Source organism: Sphaeroforma arctica (assembly GCF_001186125.1).
Source record: "Sphaeroforma arctica JP610 unplaced genomic scaffold supercont1.74, whole genome shotgun sequence".
NCBI classification, from domain to species: Eukaryota; class Ichthyosporea; order Ichthyophonida; genus Sphaeroforma; species Sphaeroforma arctica.
The window spans coordinates 106,314-123,349 of record NW_014040484.1 but is presented as its reverse complement, the minus strand read 5'-3'; the positions used below and the strand labels follow the sequence as shown (position 1 = coordinate 123,349).

At 42.8% G+C, this 17,036-nt stretch overlaps 2 protein-coding genes across 2 annotated transcripts; one reads left to right on the top strand and one right to left on the bottom strand.

Annotated features, from left to right (window-relative positions):
• The first annotated feature begins 1,653 nt into the window (after positions 1–1,653).
• Positions 1,654–8,095, top strand: SARC_01785 (hypothetical protein). The gene is made up of 11 exons (XM_014304489.1): positions 1,654–1,833; positions 2,676–2,803; positions 3,195–3,359; positions 4,106–4,279; positions 4,638–4,856; positions 5,085–5,222; positions 5,419–5,554; positions 5,749–5,966; positions 6,274–6,502; positions 6,779–6,927; positions 7,158–8,095. Exons 1-11 carry the CDS (start codon positions 1,788–1,790, stop codon positions 7,851–7,853), a joined length of 2,298 nt encoding a protein of 765 aa, XP_014159964.1. The 5' UTR covers positions 1,654–1,787; the 3' UTR covers positions 7,854–8,095.
• Positions 8,096–10,425: 2,330 nt separating this feature from the next.
• On the bottom strand, positions 10,426–16,194 carry SARC_01784 (hypothetical protein). Its single transcript, XM_014304488.1, has 8 exons — positions 16,075–16,194; positions 15,386–15,481; positions 14,666–14,752; positions 13,897–13,996; positions 13,318–13,454; positions 12,371–12,523; positions 11,693–11,876; positions 10,426–11,072 (listed from the first exon to the last, which is right to left on the bottom strand). Exons 1-8 carry the CDS (start codon positions 16,144–16,146, stop codon positions 10,891–10,893), a joined length of 1,011 nt encoding a protein of 336 aa, XP_014159963.1. The 5' UTR covers positions 16,147–16,194; the 3' UTR covers positions 10,426–10,890.
• Between the last annotated feature and the right edge of the window lie 842 nt (positions 16,195–17,036).

The following is a 17,036-nucleotide window of genomic DNA, read 5'->3' as shown; positions in this document are numbered from 1 at the left end:
TCAAATTTGTATATACATACATACAAAGATTCATAGATACATAATATAAAGTTGGCCTCTTGTATCTATATCTAAACTCTAAATTTTCCCGCTGTGTATTTTGATGTATCACAGGAGGTGAATCAATCATACGCATACTTGCCTATCTCTTCGTGTAGATTGCTCAATGTGTATGTCGGGGTCAAGTGCGCAAACTGTAGCAAAGCTTCTCGTTTCTGCGCCGAGCTCAGTGATTCAAACCATTTTACGGCTCCTGCCATATCAGTTATCGACTGCATAGCTGTCTTCGCACGTACAAACGAACTAAAGACCTCTTAGTAACAAACGTTGTGAGCGAGTCTTATCAAAAAAACTGCTAAATACACGTTAGAAATATCAATATAATTCTACTACGGTGGTTCAGCACACGACACGACAGTCGAATTGTCGCTTCTTACTCTCTTATGAATGCAAAAGCAAATCGGAGATTGAGTTATTAATCTATAAAAGTATCAAAATTAAAAATATTATTACATTGCTGTCAGGCGTGTCAGCCCGCGATGTGTCACACAGGACTCGTCAGTTGTTAATACTTGTGTTTTAAATTTTAGTCGTCACTCCGCTCCACTGTGAGTGAGAGACACATTTACTATATTGTCGAATCCTATTTATTAGTAATGAATTTTTTTTAAATAAATAGCTAGTATGTAGAAAGAAAGAGAGAGAGAAAGAGCGAGAGGGAGAGGGAGAGGTAAATAAATTCTTTTTATAGAGCTTGCCCCAGTTGCCCAGGCCTAATCTTCACGTTTACGTTGCAAAGTATATTTATAACAACACATACATACGCTCAGATTGTACTTTTGTGTTTGTCCTGTATAATTGACGTGGGTGTCCTGTTTGGATTCTGAGGTGCAGTACAAAGAACTATTTTATCAGATAGTCCTATATGTACTCCTATTGTCTTGAATAGTAGGTCAGGCCTTTTCTATCCCGCTTTCACGTCACAACGTTTAAAAAAAATGAAAACGTATACGCTGAATTTATGAATTACCATCACCCTGCCCGACTTGACGGCCTGCCCCCTTGTCGCCTTGAGTCCTTGACAACAAAGATGTCACGTTATTGTCATGTTTCATACCCCCTTAAAAATTGAAAGTTCTTTCGAAATTTTTTAACAGCCCGCTTAAACTCTATAGGCCAATAGGATCACACTTATACTATCTCAACCAAAGCTCACTTTATCGTTGTGGAACTTCAAAAAATTCAAAACAACAAGAAATAAAAACATACAGTTTTAAATGCCCAGATTATGTCTCATATTATTCAAATGTCCGTATACCCAGGTCAGTGCCGTATGATTTACCTATATCAAATTTCAAACATACTGCTGCTGAAATTTAGGTTTTAAATCACCCTTCAACTTTGTTTGGAAATTTAGGATAATAATAAAGCAAAAATACGTTTATAAACCCGTCAGTATTGAGCTGATCTTCTACCACGGGGCATAAACTAGTTTTGGGTACAAATTGTTTTACGTTTTATACTTCCTGCACCTCGGAGTGTCAAATCATGTGACAGACTGTGACATCTCTCACTTTCAATTTTCAATGAATAGTGATTATTATTTATTTATTTTTGGTAGAGTCTGGTGCCTGGACTATGGCAAGACTTTCCCCCTGTGTGAGTGACTGTGTATACATACTTTTCGACCAAAAATTTACATACATTTATATTGAGGAATACGCGGCGAGATATACCATACACCATACATACCCACTAATTTGTGTATCGCGTGGCATATATCGACTATGTTTTCTAGGTCGCGTTTGGTAGCCCAGGCAGTGGCCCTTGCAGGTAAGAAACCTCTAAGCATGTTTACATACATGTGTATACAATGAATGGGAACGTGGTAGATGCAGTCATGTAGTAACTGTGAGAAGATTTATCGATATATTGGGCTTTATTAGGCTTATGGTGTACCATGTGAACGCTACAATACGCCAATCACATCATATGCACGTATGATATTTGGATGGTTAAGTGGGAAATAACTTGTTGTCGTTGCAATTCGCACAGCGTACACTCGGAGAATGTTCTGTAGACAAAGTATTGCTGTATATACTGTTCTTGATACTAGGTGAGCTGATCAAATAGATCCTTTAATTGTTGCGGTTCGCCAAAATCAAATCAAGTACACACGACTCACAGACACAGTGGGGCGTTGATGTGATTCTTATTAACCTAGTTACATCAAATCGTACATGGCGTTGATAAAAGTGGCCCTAGCTTTAGTTGGATTGAAAAGTGTCTGTTTATTAATTAGTGCGATAAAAGCTGCCTATATATATGTGTGTGTGTGTATGTATGTATATATATGTGTGTGTATATATATATATATATATATATATAACGCATACACGGTGTTGTCTAGTAAGCGTCTTTTGGGGTCGATTGGATAGAGTAATCGATTTGCTTTGTCACATGTGTCGCTTCCACATAGGATGGTTCACAGACTTTCAACCCAGATACCGGGACAGACAGGTAGACATAGCACATATCAGTACAAAATGAGCAGACATCTAACTCATTTGCATAGTACATATCTTTTTATCTAGAAGATTATTTGTATGATACATACCTTGTCCTCTTTATCCTTTCTAAAACTTGCATTTGTCTCAATTTCAAAACAACAAAAGGTCGTCGCACAATGGCCAGCACTGCTGCTGAGACCGCACCTAAGGCGGCAGCTAGCGCTGACTACAAGACCATGTCCGTCAAGGTGGTGGACGGCATCGCTGTGGTGAAGCTAGACTGTCCCGGGCCCGTAAGTGCTTGTGAGTGTTTTGGAGATTGACATATGCATTTAAGAATCGTTCAGTATTTTCTATTGTGATGGCAGATACTTACAGTAATACAGGACTACTCATAGTATGCGTATATACTGTAATGCTTGTCATATCGACTGCAGGCGTGTACAAACCTACACTAAACAACATTGCAGAACGGAGAAATTTTCCCCCCTGTCTTGAACTGCACCTGCTGTACAAAAAAAAGACTGCTTTATGAGAACATAGTAACGCAAGGTACCCATCCGAATGGATCGAAAAATACTGCAGCACGTTCACATATCACACACACTTGTCTAGCCATAAGCGTGCACACCAAGTAGTGTGCTCGTACTGATGGTATCACATCCTAAATGCTTCACAATTCAGGTCAACACACTCGGCGAGCAGCTCATGGCTGATTTCCAGAGTGTTTATTCGGATCTGTCGTCTAACTCCAGTGTGCGAGCGGCTGTGATCATGTCTGCCAAGCCCAGTGGATTTGTGGCCGGTGCCGATATCCAGATGATTCAAAAATGCCATTCAGCGCAAGAGGTGAGTCATCGTTATACTTGCATACATATAGTCATGTATGTCTTATGATTTGGCATGGTATCCGTGTGTTGCGGTGTACGCATATACATGACATTTATGTTAAAGTTGTTTTTATGGGTATGTATTCTTCATACCAAATGAGAGTGTTCGATGGATCACTGTTCGATTCCTTCATACCAAATAAGAGTGTTTGATGGGTTACTGTTCGATGAAACAAAGGGACAATGAAGATATTACGCACGCACAGTATGCGCGCGTTGTAGATTTTATTGTGTACAGTTAGTGTGTATCTCATTTATTGCACGTGATATGCCTATTTTGATGCTTGAAAGCTCAATATGGAATAGCACAAATTGCCTGTGTATGTCGTGAACGGTGTCGGGGAATGTTGGGAGAGAAGTATGTGCATCAGCATTCCTCGTGATCGCCTGGCATGGCACTAGAGACATTGGTGGACCGCTAGTTATACTCTGGATTTCGGTATTCGGCTGCTTCTGAAAATGGTTAAATCATGTGAATTGGTTCCTCCCAGTCTACGTTATGTCGTGCTTATGAACTATGCCAGTTTGATAGCGTCATTCATTGTTTAAAAATAATGTTACAGCCAGCATGGCACTTCAATTGAGCTTCTTATATTGTGTCTTTACCCGGGGCAAGCGACAGGGCCGTGGTATAGTTTATACTCAACTGCTCCACATCCAACACTGCGTTTTTCTCACCGTACGATCCTATCAACCCTTACACAGGCCACGCAATTGGCAGCGAACGGACACGTTATGTTTAACCGTATGGCCGATGGACCCCTTCCGCTCATTGCTGCCATCAACGGAGAAGCCCTAGGCGGTGGTCTAGAGTTGGCTATGTCGTGCCACTACCGTATCGCCACGGATATGCCCAAGACCAAGCTAGGTCTTGTAGAGGTATGTAAGTCTGTAGCATTGTGAGTTGATGCATGCGGAACTGTACGACCCAACGCGAGTTACCCACTCGGTTTGTATACCGTTGTCGATTTTTTGAGCTGTTCTTTGCTGTAACTGATTTCTACTTCTGTCCATGGCGGAGATATCGCATTTCTGAACCTATTTTATCGGCAACGCTGAAGGCTTGCGTACACGTGAACCTTTTGAAGACTCCCACTTATGCTCTCCAGTTATCTGGATTGTTTCCTCACATATTATGTTTATTACCACCTACAGGTGAACCTTTTGAAGACTCCCACTTATGTTCTCCGGGTATCTGGATTGTTTCCTCACACATTATGTTTATTACCACCTACAGGTGATGATTGGTCTACTACCCGGAGGTGGAGGTACACAACGCCTGCCCCGTCTGATTGGTTTGGACCAGGCCCTGCCACTGATGTTGACTGGAAAGTCGCTCCAGGCCAAGAAGGCTAAGAAAGCAGGACTTGTAGATGAACTCGTTGTGCCCATCGGTCTAGGTTTGAACAGCGCCGGCCAGAATACCGTTGACTACCTAGAGAAGTGTGCCATCCAGGTAGGCTTATGCTTGGTCTCTTGTTTCCAGCAACCTGGGGTGATGTTAAGAATGTTGTATGAGATTATGGTATATACTGGCTCAGGCGAATGTGCACTACCAATAGCTATGCATCCGATACCAACTTCTGTACTTGTAGCCCTAGCCCCTATTAGTATCACGTCACTGCCACCCCATTTAAACCTACTCAATAACAGTGTGCTATCATACCCCATGCCCCATTTACAGAGTGCTAAAGACATTGTTGACGGCAAGAAGAAGATCAACCGTGATTTGACGATAGCTTCTGCCAAGGGCCTCAAGAGATACCTCACCAACGACTTCAAATATACACGTGATATCATCTTCAAGAAGGCGCGCGAGCAGGTGAGTGTGCATCATACCCCTCAAGTTTTCATTGCTAACTGAAGACGCCCGCATCAGCAAGCTAGCTTACAGTTCTAATTATACGAGGGCGATGCTTATGTGTCATTGTCAAGCATACTCGTAATGTGGGCTGAATCCGATTTCTCATACTTGATCTATATCACTAACGCTGAGTTTGGTCTCTGTCCTTGGGTAGGTCATGAAATCTACTGGTGGTAAGTACCCCGCCCCCTTCAAGATAATCGAAGCTGTCGAAGCTGGTCTGGATAAAGGATTCGAAGCCGGACTCAGACAGGAGGCCATTGGATTCGGAGAGCTAACACAGACACCAGGTATATCTAGGCGGAGCTTATACATGCGCACTTGAGGTGACACATGCGTGTATATGTATATATCTCAAGCGCGATTCTTGATGTAAGTCCAAAGTATCGGAGAACGCTTGTTGATTGCATACAAATGTTTATCATCACCTCGCCCCAACTCTGTATCATTCACCATCCTTCTTTCGTTGTCCTTAAATATACAGAGGCGGATGGACTTATGTCCATCTTCTTTGGACAGCGCGCATGCAAGAGGATTCCCAAACAGTTCGGTAAAGTTGACAAGCCCGCCAAGAACATTGCTGTTATTGGTGCCGGCCTTATGGGCGCTGGTATTGGTGAGGTTTCCATGAACAGATTCGACGTCACGCTCAAGGATACCAGTCCCGAGGGTTTGGCCCGTGGACAGGAGCAGATTTTCAAGGTAGGTTCGGAGGGGTATCTGAGACTGCGTAAATTTAGTAACCAATTAGTTGAGTATTGGGAGTTGTGTGTCAACGATATGAAGAATGGCTAATAGTCACTTCTACGCCTGGGAAAGAGTGTGTGTGTGCGTTATGTACGTGGTATGCTTGGCAGAACCATGTGCACATATGCTCAACGATGAGTTTCTTGATGGGTATCTCATGACACGGCGCACGAGATATTAGTGCTGGTTTGTTTTTCAGGTCAATTTCAATGCAATCTCTTCGTATTTACTGATGAGTCTCGCAATCTATAAACTCGTACAGGGTCTTAATGGTAAAACCAAGCGCAAGACTATGACCCCGTTCGAACGCGACCAGAAGATGACTGCCGTGCACACTACCTTGGATTGGAAGCACTTCAACAAAGCTGACCTAGTTATCGAGGCTGTATTCGAGGATCTGGCTGTCAAGCACTCAGTACTCAAGGAGGTCGAGCAGCACATTCCCGAGCATTGCGTATTCGCCACCAACACATCCGCCATCCCCATCGGTGGTATGTCTAACCTCATGGTTCATTTGTATTTTTTTGATACTGTACAATGTTGGACATTCTGCTCTGTGGTAGAAAGTACAGGCTTAAACTTTTATGGACGGACAACCAATGTTTTATCGAACACACTGCCTGAGTGCGATTGGTGAAGGCGTCTACAATCAGGCCCTTGTACACATACATACTGTGATGTTTTTGTTTTATGTATATTACCAAGATGTAGTGATGGTTTTATTCTCCGTAGCAAAAACTAAAATGAATTTGTATCCTCATTACTAGAAATCGCCAAGGCTTCCAAGCGCCCCGAGAGAGTCGTAGGAATGCACTACTTCTCACCTGTAGACAAGATGCCTCTGCTCGAAATCATCACGCACGAGAAGACTCTTCCTGAGGTTGCCGCTATTGCTTTCGATGCTGGTAATAAGCAAGTATGTAAGCACACGCCCTGCACTTTGTCGGTATATATAGTGCTGAGAAATACTTGCTTTTTTGTTATCTGATGGTATCTCTACACACTACTGAAACGGTGGTGGTAGCATCCGCGTATAAATTTCCAGATGAGTGCTTTTATACAAGCGTAGGTGTTCTCTTTGATTTCGTGAGTATACAATGTCGCCGACTAAATAATATACCACCTACCTGTTTGCTCATTCCTCAGGGTAAGACCTGCATTGTTGTGAAGGATGTCCCTGGTTTTTACGTCAACCGCTCGCTCGCCCCTTACATGGCCGAGACTATGGCTCTGGCTATGGAGAACGTGCCTGCCGAGCGCATCGACAGTGTTATGAAGAAGTTCGGTTGGCCCATGGGTCCCATCAGTCTTGCGGATAACGTAGGAATCGATGTCGCCGGTAAGGTACAGTTGTATCTCACACAGCACTTAGGCAACCGTATGATCGGAGGTGACCCCGCGTTATTGGGAGAAATGATTGACGCCAAGTTCCACGGAAAGAAGACCGGCAAGGGTTTCTTCCTTTACGATAAGAAGGGTAAGAACCAAGGTCTAAACCCAGAGATCGAGGGGCTTATCAAGAAGTACAGCGCTGGCCGTATCGACTCGTCAGGCATCTCGGACGAAGAGCTGCAGATGCGTTGTGTGTCACGTTTCATCAACGAAGCCGCCTTCTGTCTTCAGGATAACATCATCCTGTCGCCCACTGATGGAGATATTGGAGCCGTATTCGGCATTGGTTTCCCTCCATTCTTGGGTGGACCTTTCAGGTTCGTGGATGCCATGGGCGCCGATAAGTTCGTGGATATGATGAACGGCTTCAGCGACAAGTACGGCGAGCAGTTCAAGCCCGCGCAGATCCTAGTAGACTACGCCAAGAATGGCAAGAAGTTCTACAATTAGATAAATGATGGTTGAAGAGGATGAGTTGATGAATGATTAAAATAGTGCCATACATGCAATATTCGAATTATGTCGGAAGTACCTGGAAAATAAAGGAGTACGACAGAATAGTAAAAATGCTTCTATAATTTTACAATTCAACATTATCATGCTGCCAATCTTTAGGTGGCCGCGTCTATCACAGTTGACTATGCCGACAAGAATGGTAAAAGTTCTACAACTAGATAAATGGTGATTTTAAGGATATGCATACAGTTATATATTTGTTTTCCGCTTATATTTGCAACGATGGTGTTGGATATCACGCCCTTGTGATAAATAAAGGGGTATGAGTTTCGGTCCTTGTTCCGCCGCCGCAAATAAGATGATAATACATATTAAATCTGTAAACATACTTGTCTACATGTACGTATATGTATAGTATGTAATTAGACCTACGTGATTACCACAAGTGTTGGGATGTTGAGAAGTAGAGAAAATAACATGATAGTAAGAATCGTATACCAGAACCGGCAAAGTTTCCATAAGCGTAATCAGTTTGTACGAGCTGAATTAGAACTGTAAAGTACATAAGAACGCAACTGGCGCCTGATCAGTGATTAAACGCCCACAAGCTTTTATGTTCCGAGCACGATATCGTATAGTGCATATTCTAATGTGACATGCCCCTGCTTCTTGTGTGCCATCACTGCATTATGCCTTAATAAAGCGAAGTAAGCCAATATATTCTAGTCAGTAGATCAATCCAATGAGTGTGCACTGTGCACTAGTTTCGGATTTCAGTCAGAAGTAGAGGGTGAATACTTTGAGTAGTAGTACTGGGCAAGGTAGAGAGTAAAGTAGAGGATGAATACATATTCTATTCACTGCTTGTAGAGACTCAACTTATCTTCCGCCGTGTAGAGTGGAATAATTACCATCTCAGCGGGTTTATTAGGAAACGTGTCTATTTACTGTATCACATTTGCTGACCACCGCTCAATCCGGTGGTGACTAAGGTGTCGTTGATAGCGGGGAGTGGCAAGAAACACAGTGACCTGCCGAGCGTACTAAGTAGTAAGAAGATGCTTGGTCTACCAATTTGTAGTGATACAGCGCTTCGAATGTCATGGGTGTGAATTGACTACCCATATCACCGAATGCTGTGAGACATGGCGCTATACCGCCAGCGTATAAAGTTGTTGACTGTTGGCACATACAATAACAACCGTCCTCGAAATCGTTAATCGCGGCCTGAATACAATCAATAATCAATATATGGCCCTAGCTCCTAAATATTCCGATGAGTAATATGTAGCTCCGTGACTCCATGAAGGAATGTCACGCTGTGCACTACATAATTCAGTTCTAAATTATTCGATTCACAAAAACAATCATCCAATTGCCAATTTTAAACAGTGCATCAGGGAAGCCAGAAGGGTAGCTACCCGTAAACATATCACAGTATCCGAGTGATTATTCGCTGCTCATTGAATAAGAAAGATTCTCGTTTTACTTCGTTTAGTACACTCGCAAGTCGCACATTGTACGGCGTATTGCCCACAATAGTATCTCCGCTGCAATAAACATTATCTATAAAGATCGATCGACCACTTTTAGCAATAAAGTGTGGGCATTTGACACATATCAAAGATACCATACCCTTCTAAGTACAATTTGCCATTGTTGTTTCTCGGATCGGGTTTGACGACCCAACCCTTCCCATGTTGCAGTTTCTACCAAGTATGATATATATTTGGCAATTGTTGGAATCGGTGTGCGTTTCTAGAGGAGTGAGCTGGGACCCAACGCCCGTTCTGAAGCATCGATGCCGACACTGTTCTGTCAAGCATAACAAATGTTTTTAAACGATTTTGGTGGGGGGGTTTTTTTTCGGCTAAAAGGGGCAGCCATGTTATGCACTGGCTGCAGTAGTTCATACACCTGGTGCTTGGGGTCGGCGGCTGTTGAAGCGGCATGAACGACTTGCGAGGTATAAGGATAAGCGTGGTCTGAACAAGTATTGTATAATCAACAAAATTAGTCATATATGTATAATAATCCACTCTCTTCATCTGACTCATATCCTAGTCTTCACACACATTTTTTTATGGACCTAGCGACTAGCATTTGTTAGCCGGCTTGTTCTCAGCGAGGCAGACTTTGAGTAGTTGCACGCAAGAACCAGCGGTTGTAAGAGTCTACGGTTGATTTGGTGTGAATCTCGTTCAGCAGGGTTTACACGCAAATTTATCCGAAATTGGCTATATTCAAGGATACTTTGCTTGGAGGTAAAGTCTCATTTTTAATCCTTGCAAGTATATTTGTTTTTAAATCCTTGCAATTATAACTGAATCGGCTTGATATGCGAGGTTACATAGTTGCAGTGCAGTCGTACGGAATGCGTTTCGAGAACCGCTGCAAATTTTACCGAGATAATCATACTTATGTGTACATATCAAGCATTTGTGTATATGAGCGGTAGATTATCATAATATGGTTGACGATACCACAATATGCGTAGATATGCCATTACAAAAATATATGTACCTATCATGACTTATAATAAGTTCAGAAGTGTACGTTTTATGCGCAAAAAGCCACGCTCAAAAGATAGCTAAGATCAAGCCCATCCATCGAAAACGTGTATTCAAGTCTATAGCAACTTCGGCGTCAAAAACACTATAAAATGCCACCTCAGATTAGCCAACCATTCGCTGAGCAGGTATTGCATATGCAATGTAGTTACCATAGCCTCCTACAACAGGCAGAAGGGTATGTTTCAGCCTCTGCATTATCATTATACGAATTTCAGCTCAACTGTCCTTCTGAACACATGACAGACGTTGGATGTTGGTCGTTATTGAACGCGATGCTTATCAAATCTAAAAGGCAAGCAACGAGCCGAAGAACTACGTCCCCACCCACGTAGCCCGTTCCCGATACCATCCCTGTGGTAACAATGTACTAGCTACTGCGTGGAGACTCACTATGAACAGAGTTTATATATGTATATATATATATATCTCTTTTCAATAGAAGCAGCCTACTAATTGCATCATGGAAGTTGTATGGTTTTTTTCATCTGTATCCGATCGTCGACAGGGAATGCTGGCACGAGCACCGCGGCAGCGGCAAATGAGAGCAGAATAATAAAGTAGAAAACATACTCCCATCCGTAAGTGTCGGAGACACCACCAATGACCAAGCCCTGCAGCACACTGCCCAGACAGCCCACTCCTGGAATATTAAGGGCATGCAAAGTACAAGTGCAGATGTAAGACACCATTTTAACAAGAAACAAATCCATAGCGTGGCCGAAGTGCGGCGTAAAACTAACGAGATCCTGTAGCCGCACGAGATTGCCTGTGGGCGATCGCGCAACGGATAAGCGTGGAGTCGATTGTTGCAGTATACGGTAAGTAGACAAGTTGGAACTACAATAGGCAAGCGTGCACATTACCTCTGGATCACCCTCTGTAAAATAAAACTATAGATTGTCTTTTTCGTCCAAATAAAGATCTTGGTCGCTGTCGGTTTTAGGGAATATCATTCTATGCCCTTATATATATCTATTCTTCGGCATGCAATAGATCGATGTAGATAGAAAGATCTTCATAGGTGCGTTCAAAGCCAATAGTTTTGGACGAACTCCATATGCAGCCCATGCATACTTATACGCACAAGCATAAATTCCACGAAAAATTACTAACAAACACTTACTTTGTATCTAATTGCACCTATCTTAACTCACGTTCACTGTCGTAGATAGTGCAACACTCATGTTTGAATATAGGAAAATCAGCTGCGCATGTGTACACGCATTTGTATCGTTACTTTCCGAATTCATGTACACACACCATTAATGAGGCCGGCCACAGTTGCCTGAACATTCATGCCATCGATCTCGCCAAAGTCTGTTGCTATGGGCCCACTCAGCAACATGTCGCACGAATTAGAACACACTCCTGCGATACCTATACACAGCGCCATGACCATCAGACTCCCGTAGGAGGATGTCAGAATGAATACTACCAGAATCACCTGCATGAGCATAGTATAGAAATCAAAACGCGTTGAATGATTCGAACCAGATGCTTCTGCAACTGACGGTTGCAACGCATGGCTACGCTACAAAGAAAAGCTGTATATTTAAGTATAGGCTACGGCCTGCGCTGCAGATTTATCGATAAGAGATGCTGTGTGAGCATGTGGTTTTCAACACGAAGCAAAAGGACTTATACTATTGTGATGGAAGAGAAGCTGTCGCTGTCATGCCGCATGTATTGCTCGTCACGCACGTGGCCGGGGCGAAATGTGACTGTTATTCAGCATTTTCAAATCAATGAATCTCTGCAACATAGCTGATGTTATAGGTGCATGCATGCACCATGTATGCGCTGATTCCTATGCACAGAATGTCGCGCAAGGACTCGTGATTTCACTCCTAAAGAGGCAAGCAAGAGTCCCTCGCCTATTGAAAGTGTGTATACGCACTTGATGGTATGACTCGCCTTCCATGACTACAGTACACCTACCCCCATAGTGACCTGGTAGATTGCCACTCCCCGGATTAAGCGACCGTTCACAAAGTATGAACACACAGGCATAGCGAACGGAGCGGAGATAGCGCCGCCAACTTCGAAACACAGTGACAGAAACCCGGCAGTGTCCTCAGGGAGGTGCACTACCTGCGAAAAAGGTAAAGAATAAATAGTCAATTAGTGAGTCAATTCCCAGATATCAAGCACGGCTTGAGATTAGTAGGCTGCGATCATGAGCCAAGGAATACTGCGTGATTCCAGGGAAATAACATGTGGTATAGTTTAACACTTCTCGGGTATATCTCTGGAGGGCCACCACATTTGGAGTCCAATATACATACCCAATACTAGCAAAATGGTTCCCATGTGACTGCTAGAGTGTTGTGTCATCAGAGCAAGGCACAAGGCGTAGAGTGTATTGCCACTCAAGTGCATTCGCACAGGCTATATCATGTAAATAACAGAGAACTACGGTTGAAACAGCTATGAGAGCCTTGAGGTGGTGTACTGGTTCTATTTGTCCGAACAACACTATAAGGTTTGCACTAAAGCTTAATGGCAAGGTGCAGATGCCGAAGAAACCTGCTGCGCCACGACCTTCTGCTTTAAAAAGAAAATAGCTAATTTAGCGTTGCATGAGCCGTCGAATGCAGATTGGTCATACGAGAAACCTTAAAACACCATACACTGACTACACTGCAATGCAGGTACGAGTTATGGGGTGGTGTTTACTACGGTCGAGTGGCATACCCATAGATATGAAAAAGCTCAAAGGGGGAGGGTGGAGCATAACCATAGACAATGTCCGTTGATACCACCAATGCTTACATATCGTATCTGATCCTCGCCATGAATTGATGAGACACACATCGCACTTTGAGATGTAGAAGCCACTTCCCTATTAACCGAAATAACGTCCGATACGCAGATAAGGCACACACCTTTGTGAGATACAGTGGCAGCCACATCATAAGGGCGTATCGCGTGAGCTTGATGAAAAAGAAACTGAGACTAGAGGCCGGTACCCCAGGAATTGTCATGGCCTCTACTGTTGAGATGCTATTCGTTGTTTGTGAACCTATTCATGTGCAATAGTAGTGTTTTACATATCTGAAGAAGGAAGAATATGCAATAGTACTCGCATGGTTATGCATACAGCAGGGTAGTGAATCTCAATTCCAGCTGGAGGCCGACACGAATAGCCATGGTGTTTAATCGGTGATCGAATCTCAGTATGCCCAAGTGTCAATGATTCCAGAAGCGAATTGTGTGCGTTGTGCTTTACTGAAGTTGTGTGCAGTGCAAGTGCGACAGTGAGGGCGTGTAAAATGTATCCCTGGGATGGATATAGCATGACGGCCGAGCCAATCTTCAGTAGCTCCACGGATTCGTGTGATATATTCTTTAGCATATTACATCACTGTTCTGACACTTTAGAATCCGATAGCACAGTCCATAATAAAAACGAACTCAAATCTTACACATACTTCTTTTATCTGTGCCCGTCTCCAATAACATACCAATCTTCTTGCTCGTGGCTGCAGATGGGTTCGGTGCCGCCACACCCACCTCACTTGGAGATCTGAGATACATGACATTGAGCAAACCCACGAAGGCCACCTGGCGTAATATAGTTGTGTATAAAAAATATTTTTTTTTAGTTGAGCATTGCCCAATAGTAGATATTTGTGAGAAACATGACCTGCATGTGCGTGTATGTACTCGACTTAGTTCACATACGTGTATGTCTGCTATCTCTGACTATAGCTAATACCCAAAACGGTGTATATTAGCGAGTACACCCCTTCCCTACTGTGTTTCTTCGACTACGAGATATGTGTTATATTATCTATTTAGTGATAGATATGTATATAGACTACATTTTTAATAATATACACCACTACACCACTTTCTTTATCCACTTTTGTGTAGACGACGAAAATTGTAGTAAATATACTCGTTTTGAAGAAGCTCTCGCTCACATCTAAACATACGCATTGAGACTGCGATATCCTGCATATAGGTTCGTCTTTTGATACCTCCCCGTATACTGGCAATATTATAAGTACAACAAATGTGATGGTAGTATACATATATAGGATAAATATAGGCATGATATCAAGCGAACATAGAGAAGAACAGCATGCTGTTATTTAGTGGGCGTTTGAGATATGGAAACGTATCCATCGCACGACGTACAACAGGAGCTGCACTCTCAGTCTCGTCTAGTTATTTGACCGTTGCAAACATGCATGAATGACAGGTACACGTCAGCATCTGACTGCATACAACTATAGCCGGAAGTTGAAAGCAATTTCTCCAGCCACCAATCTCGAGTAGGTACACTGCGAATGCCGTCGCTAGTACACCGCCCACCTGTATTGAATGTGCAATATCGAATATCGAATTTATTCACAGAATGTATGTCGGCCAGGAACAAGAGTGAAACGTCAGTTCGACACGCGCGTACATGATTCATACACCGACCAACACTGGTAAAAGCAAAATAATATGAGATATGAGAAGAGCAGGCACGGCCGTAAACGTTTTGTGCATTAATTCAAACTAGCCCAAACAAGCGTTGTCGAAAATGAGGGTATGGAAAGAATATGCAGGGAAGGGCGATGAGTATCTGCGATACCTGTCTCGTCTTTCAGAGGAGTACACGGACAAGGTGGCCAGCCAAATCGCACGTTAATCTGTCGAAGGGCTATGAAGCCCACGACGCACAGGGTAGGCACAAGATTGCGTAAAGTACCATGCATGTACGCTTTCATCACTGTACACAGAGGTGAACACAGTGGGTGCAATCGTGACGTGACACCAGCGCAGGCACCCAGGTAGACATGCATACAGAATGGTCAAGCATTGTTGCGTGCAGGTGGTTCAATCCAATCGAGCGTGCTAGATACAGACTATTTGCGCCCCACTCTCGTTCCGTGCTACATCACGGTCCCAGTTTATACTACACAGTTCATTGATTTATCTTGAAGAGTTAATTGAACTTACATATGGACTGGCACCCCAGACACCGTAGTACTTCGCTCGCACAGACTGACTCATCCATGGAGCTACGGATTTAACACAGTTGGGCCACAAGAGTGCCTAGAAAGCGATGAGAAAAATACAATTGAGTTACTGGTAGTCTAAACCTATTGGATAATATTGTAGTTAATGTAATTTTCAATCATATCTAATTCTGCAGAAGGAGAGGTGTGCATCGTCGATTGCAAAGTTACTTCACGAACAAACTTTAAGGCGAGATACAAGCCGTTAAAATGTCTAATAAATCTCTATCAACCTACGAAGCAGTCGAAAAGTCAAGTTTAAAGATGTGTGGTGCGGGCTGATCTGCCAAAAGAAAGTTGAGTTCGCAAAACCCTCATGCGCACATGCTGCTATATTTGAAAAAAGCATTCCTAAACTTTTGCGACTAAAATTTTGATGAGATCAACTTTTGTTGGTATAGTGAGCTGTCGTTTTATAGTGAGCTATCTTTGTCTTAATTCTTTGTAGATTAGCGTAAGCGCGATTGCATGCGACTCGATACGGGAGCAAATCTAACAACATCGCAGGGCAAAGACAAAGAGAACCAGTTTACAATAGCGTATACGAGTAGAAACTACACATTAATTTATTAGATTATAGAGGACCTGTGTATGAGTTAGTGACTACTAAACAGCTTAGAACGAGCCTACCTGGAATGATCCATTGAGCATCATGAAAAATAACAAGGTCGCAGTGGAGTTTAAGCTGCCGAATGCAAACATCGATGCCGCCGACCCAAAGAGTCCCGTCAATAGAAGATTCCGGGGGCCCTAGGAGTTTAAGTGTGAACACAATTTACTAGTGAAACTTGCAAGTATTGTTATCATGTGAAGGAACCTCGCTTTTTAAGTCTCAGCCCTTGCATCGGATCCTATTAGGACCCGTACAAAAGTCTCTTGTTCAGTTAAGCACCGCACATAATTGTGGTAGGGCGCGTGCTAAGTATTTTAAAGGAGTGGTAGTTGGGGATGTGAAAGCTGATGATGCACTATAGATAGAAGCATCAATGCGAGTGTACAATTCTATAACAGATGTGAGGTTTGAAGGTCAACATTGTACGGATTGAACAACCATGTCTTGATATAATTATATGAGAAGTTCTTGTAGCGAACAGAGCTGATTGTATCTGTGCAAACGTACACATTAAAATTTTACACGTCTGTGTTTGATCTCGACTATATCTTAGATGGAAATGGAAGACGCGTGTGAGAGTTGCATTCGACGCAGCATCCTATGCTAGTGAGAGTGCAGTTCGAACCCGCTAAGCGGAATATCTTCGTTTTAATTCCACTGATGGAGTAGTCACACATAGGTAATACTTTAGCAAATTGGGAGTCAGTATCGTGAAACACAACATTGCGTTACATTTCAGTATATTGTGTTACTGTCGATATGACTTCCCTGGATGTACTACTCCTTCCGCATATATTGTTCAGTTTCTACAGAATATATCGCCAATAATTCACATTCTGACCATGCGCTCAAGTCACAAGCATTGTCAATCCAAAAATGTGTGACTAGACACACTTCTGGATTGTAATAGCTAAGATACAATATTTGACACACTTATTCAATTACATCTGCCTCGATATATGCATATTCTTATGTTAAC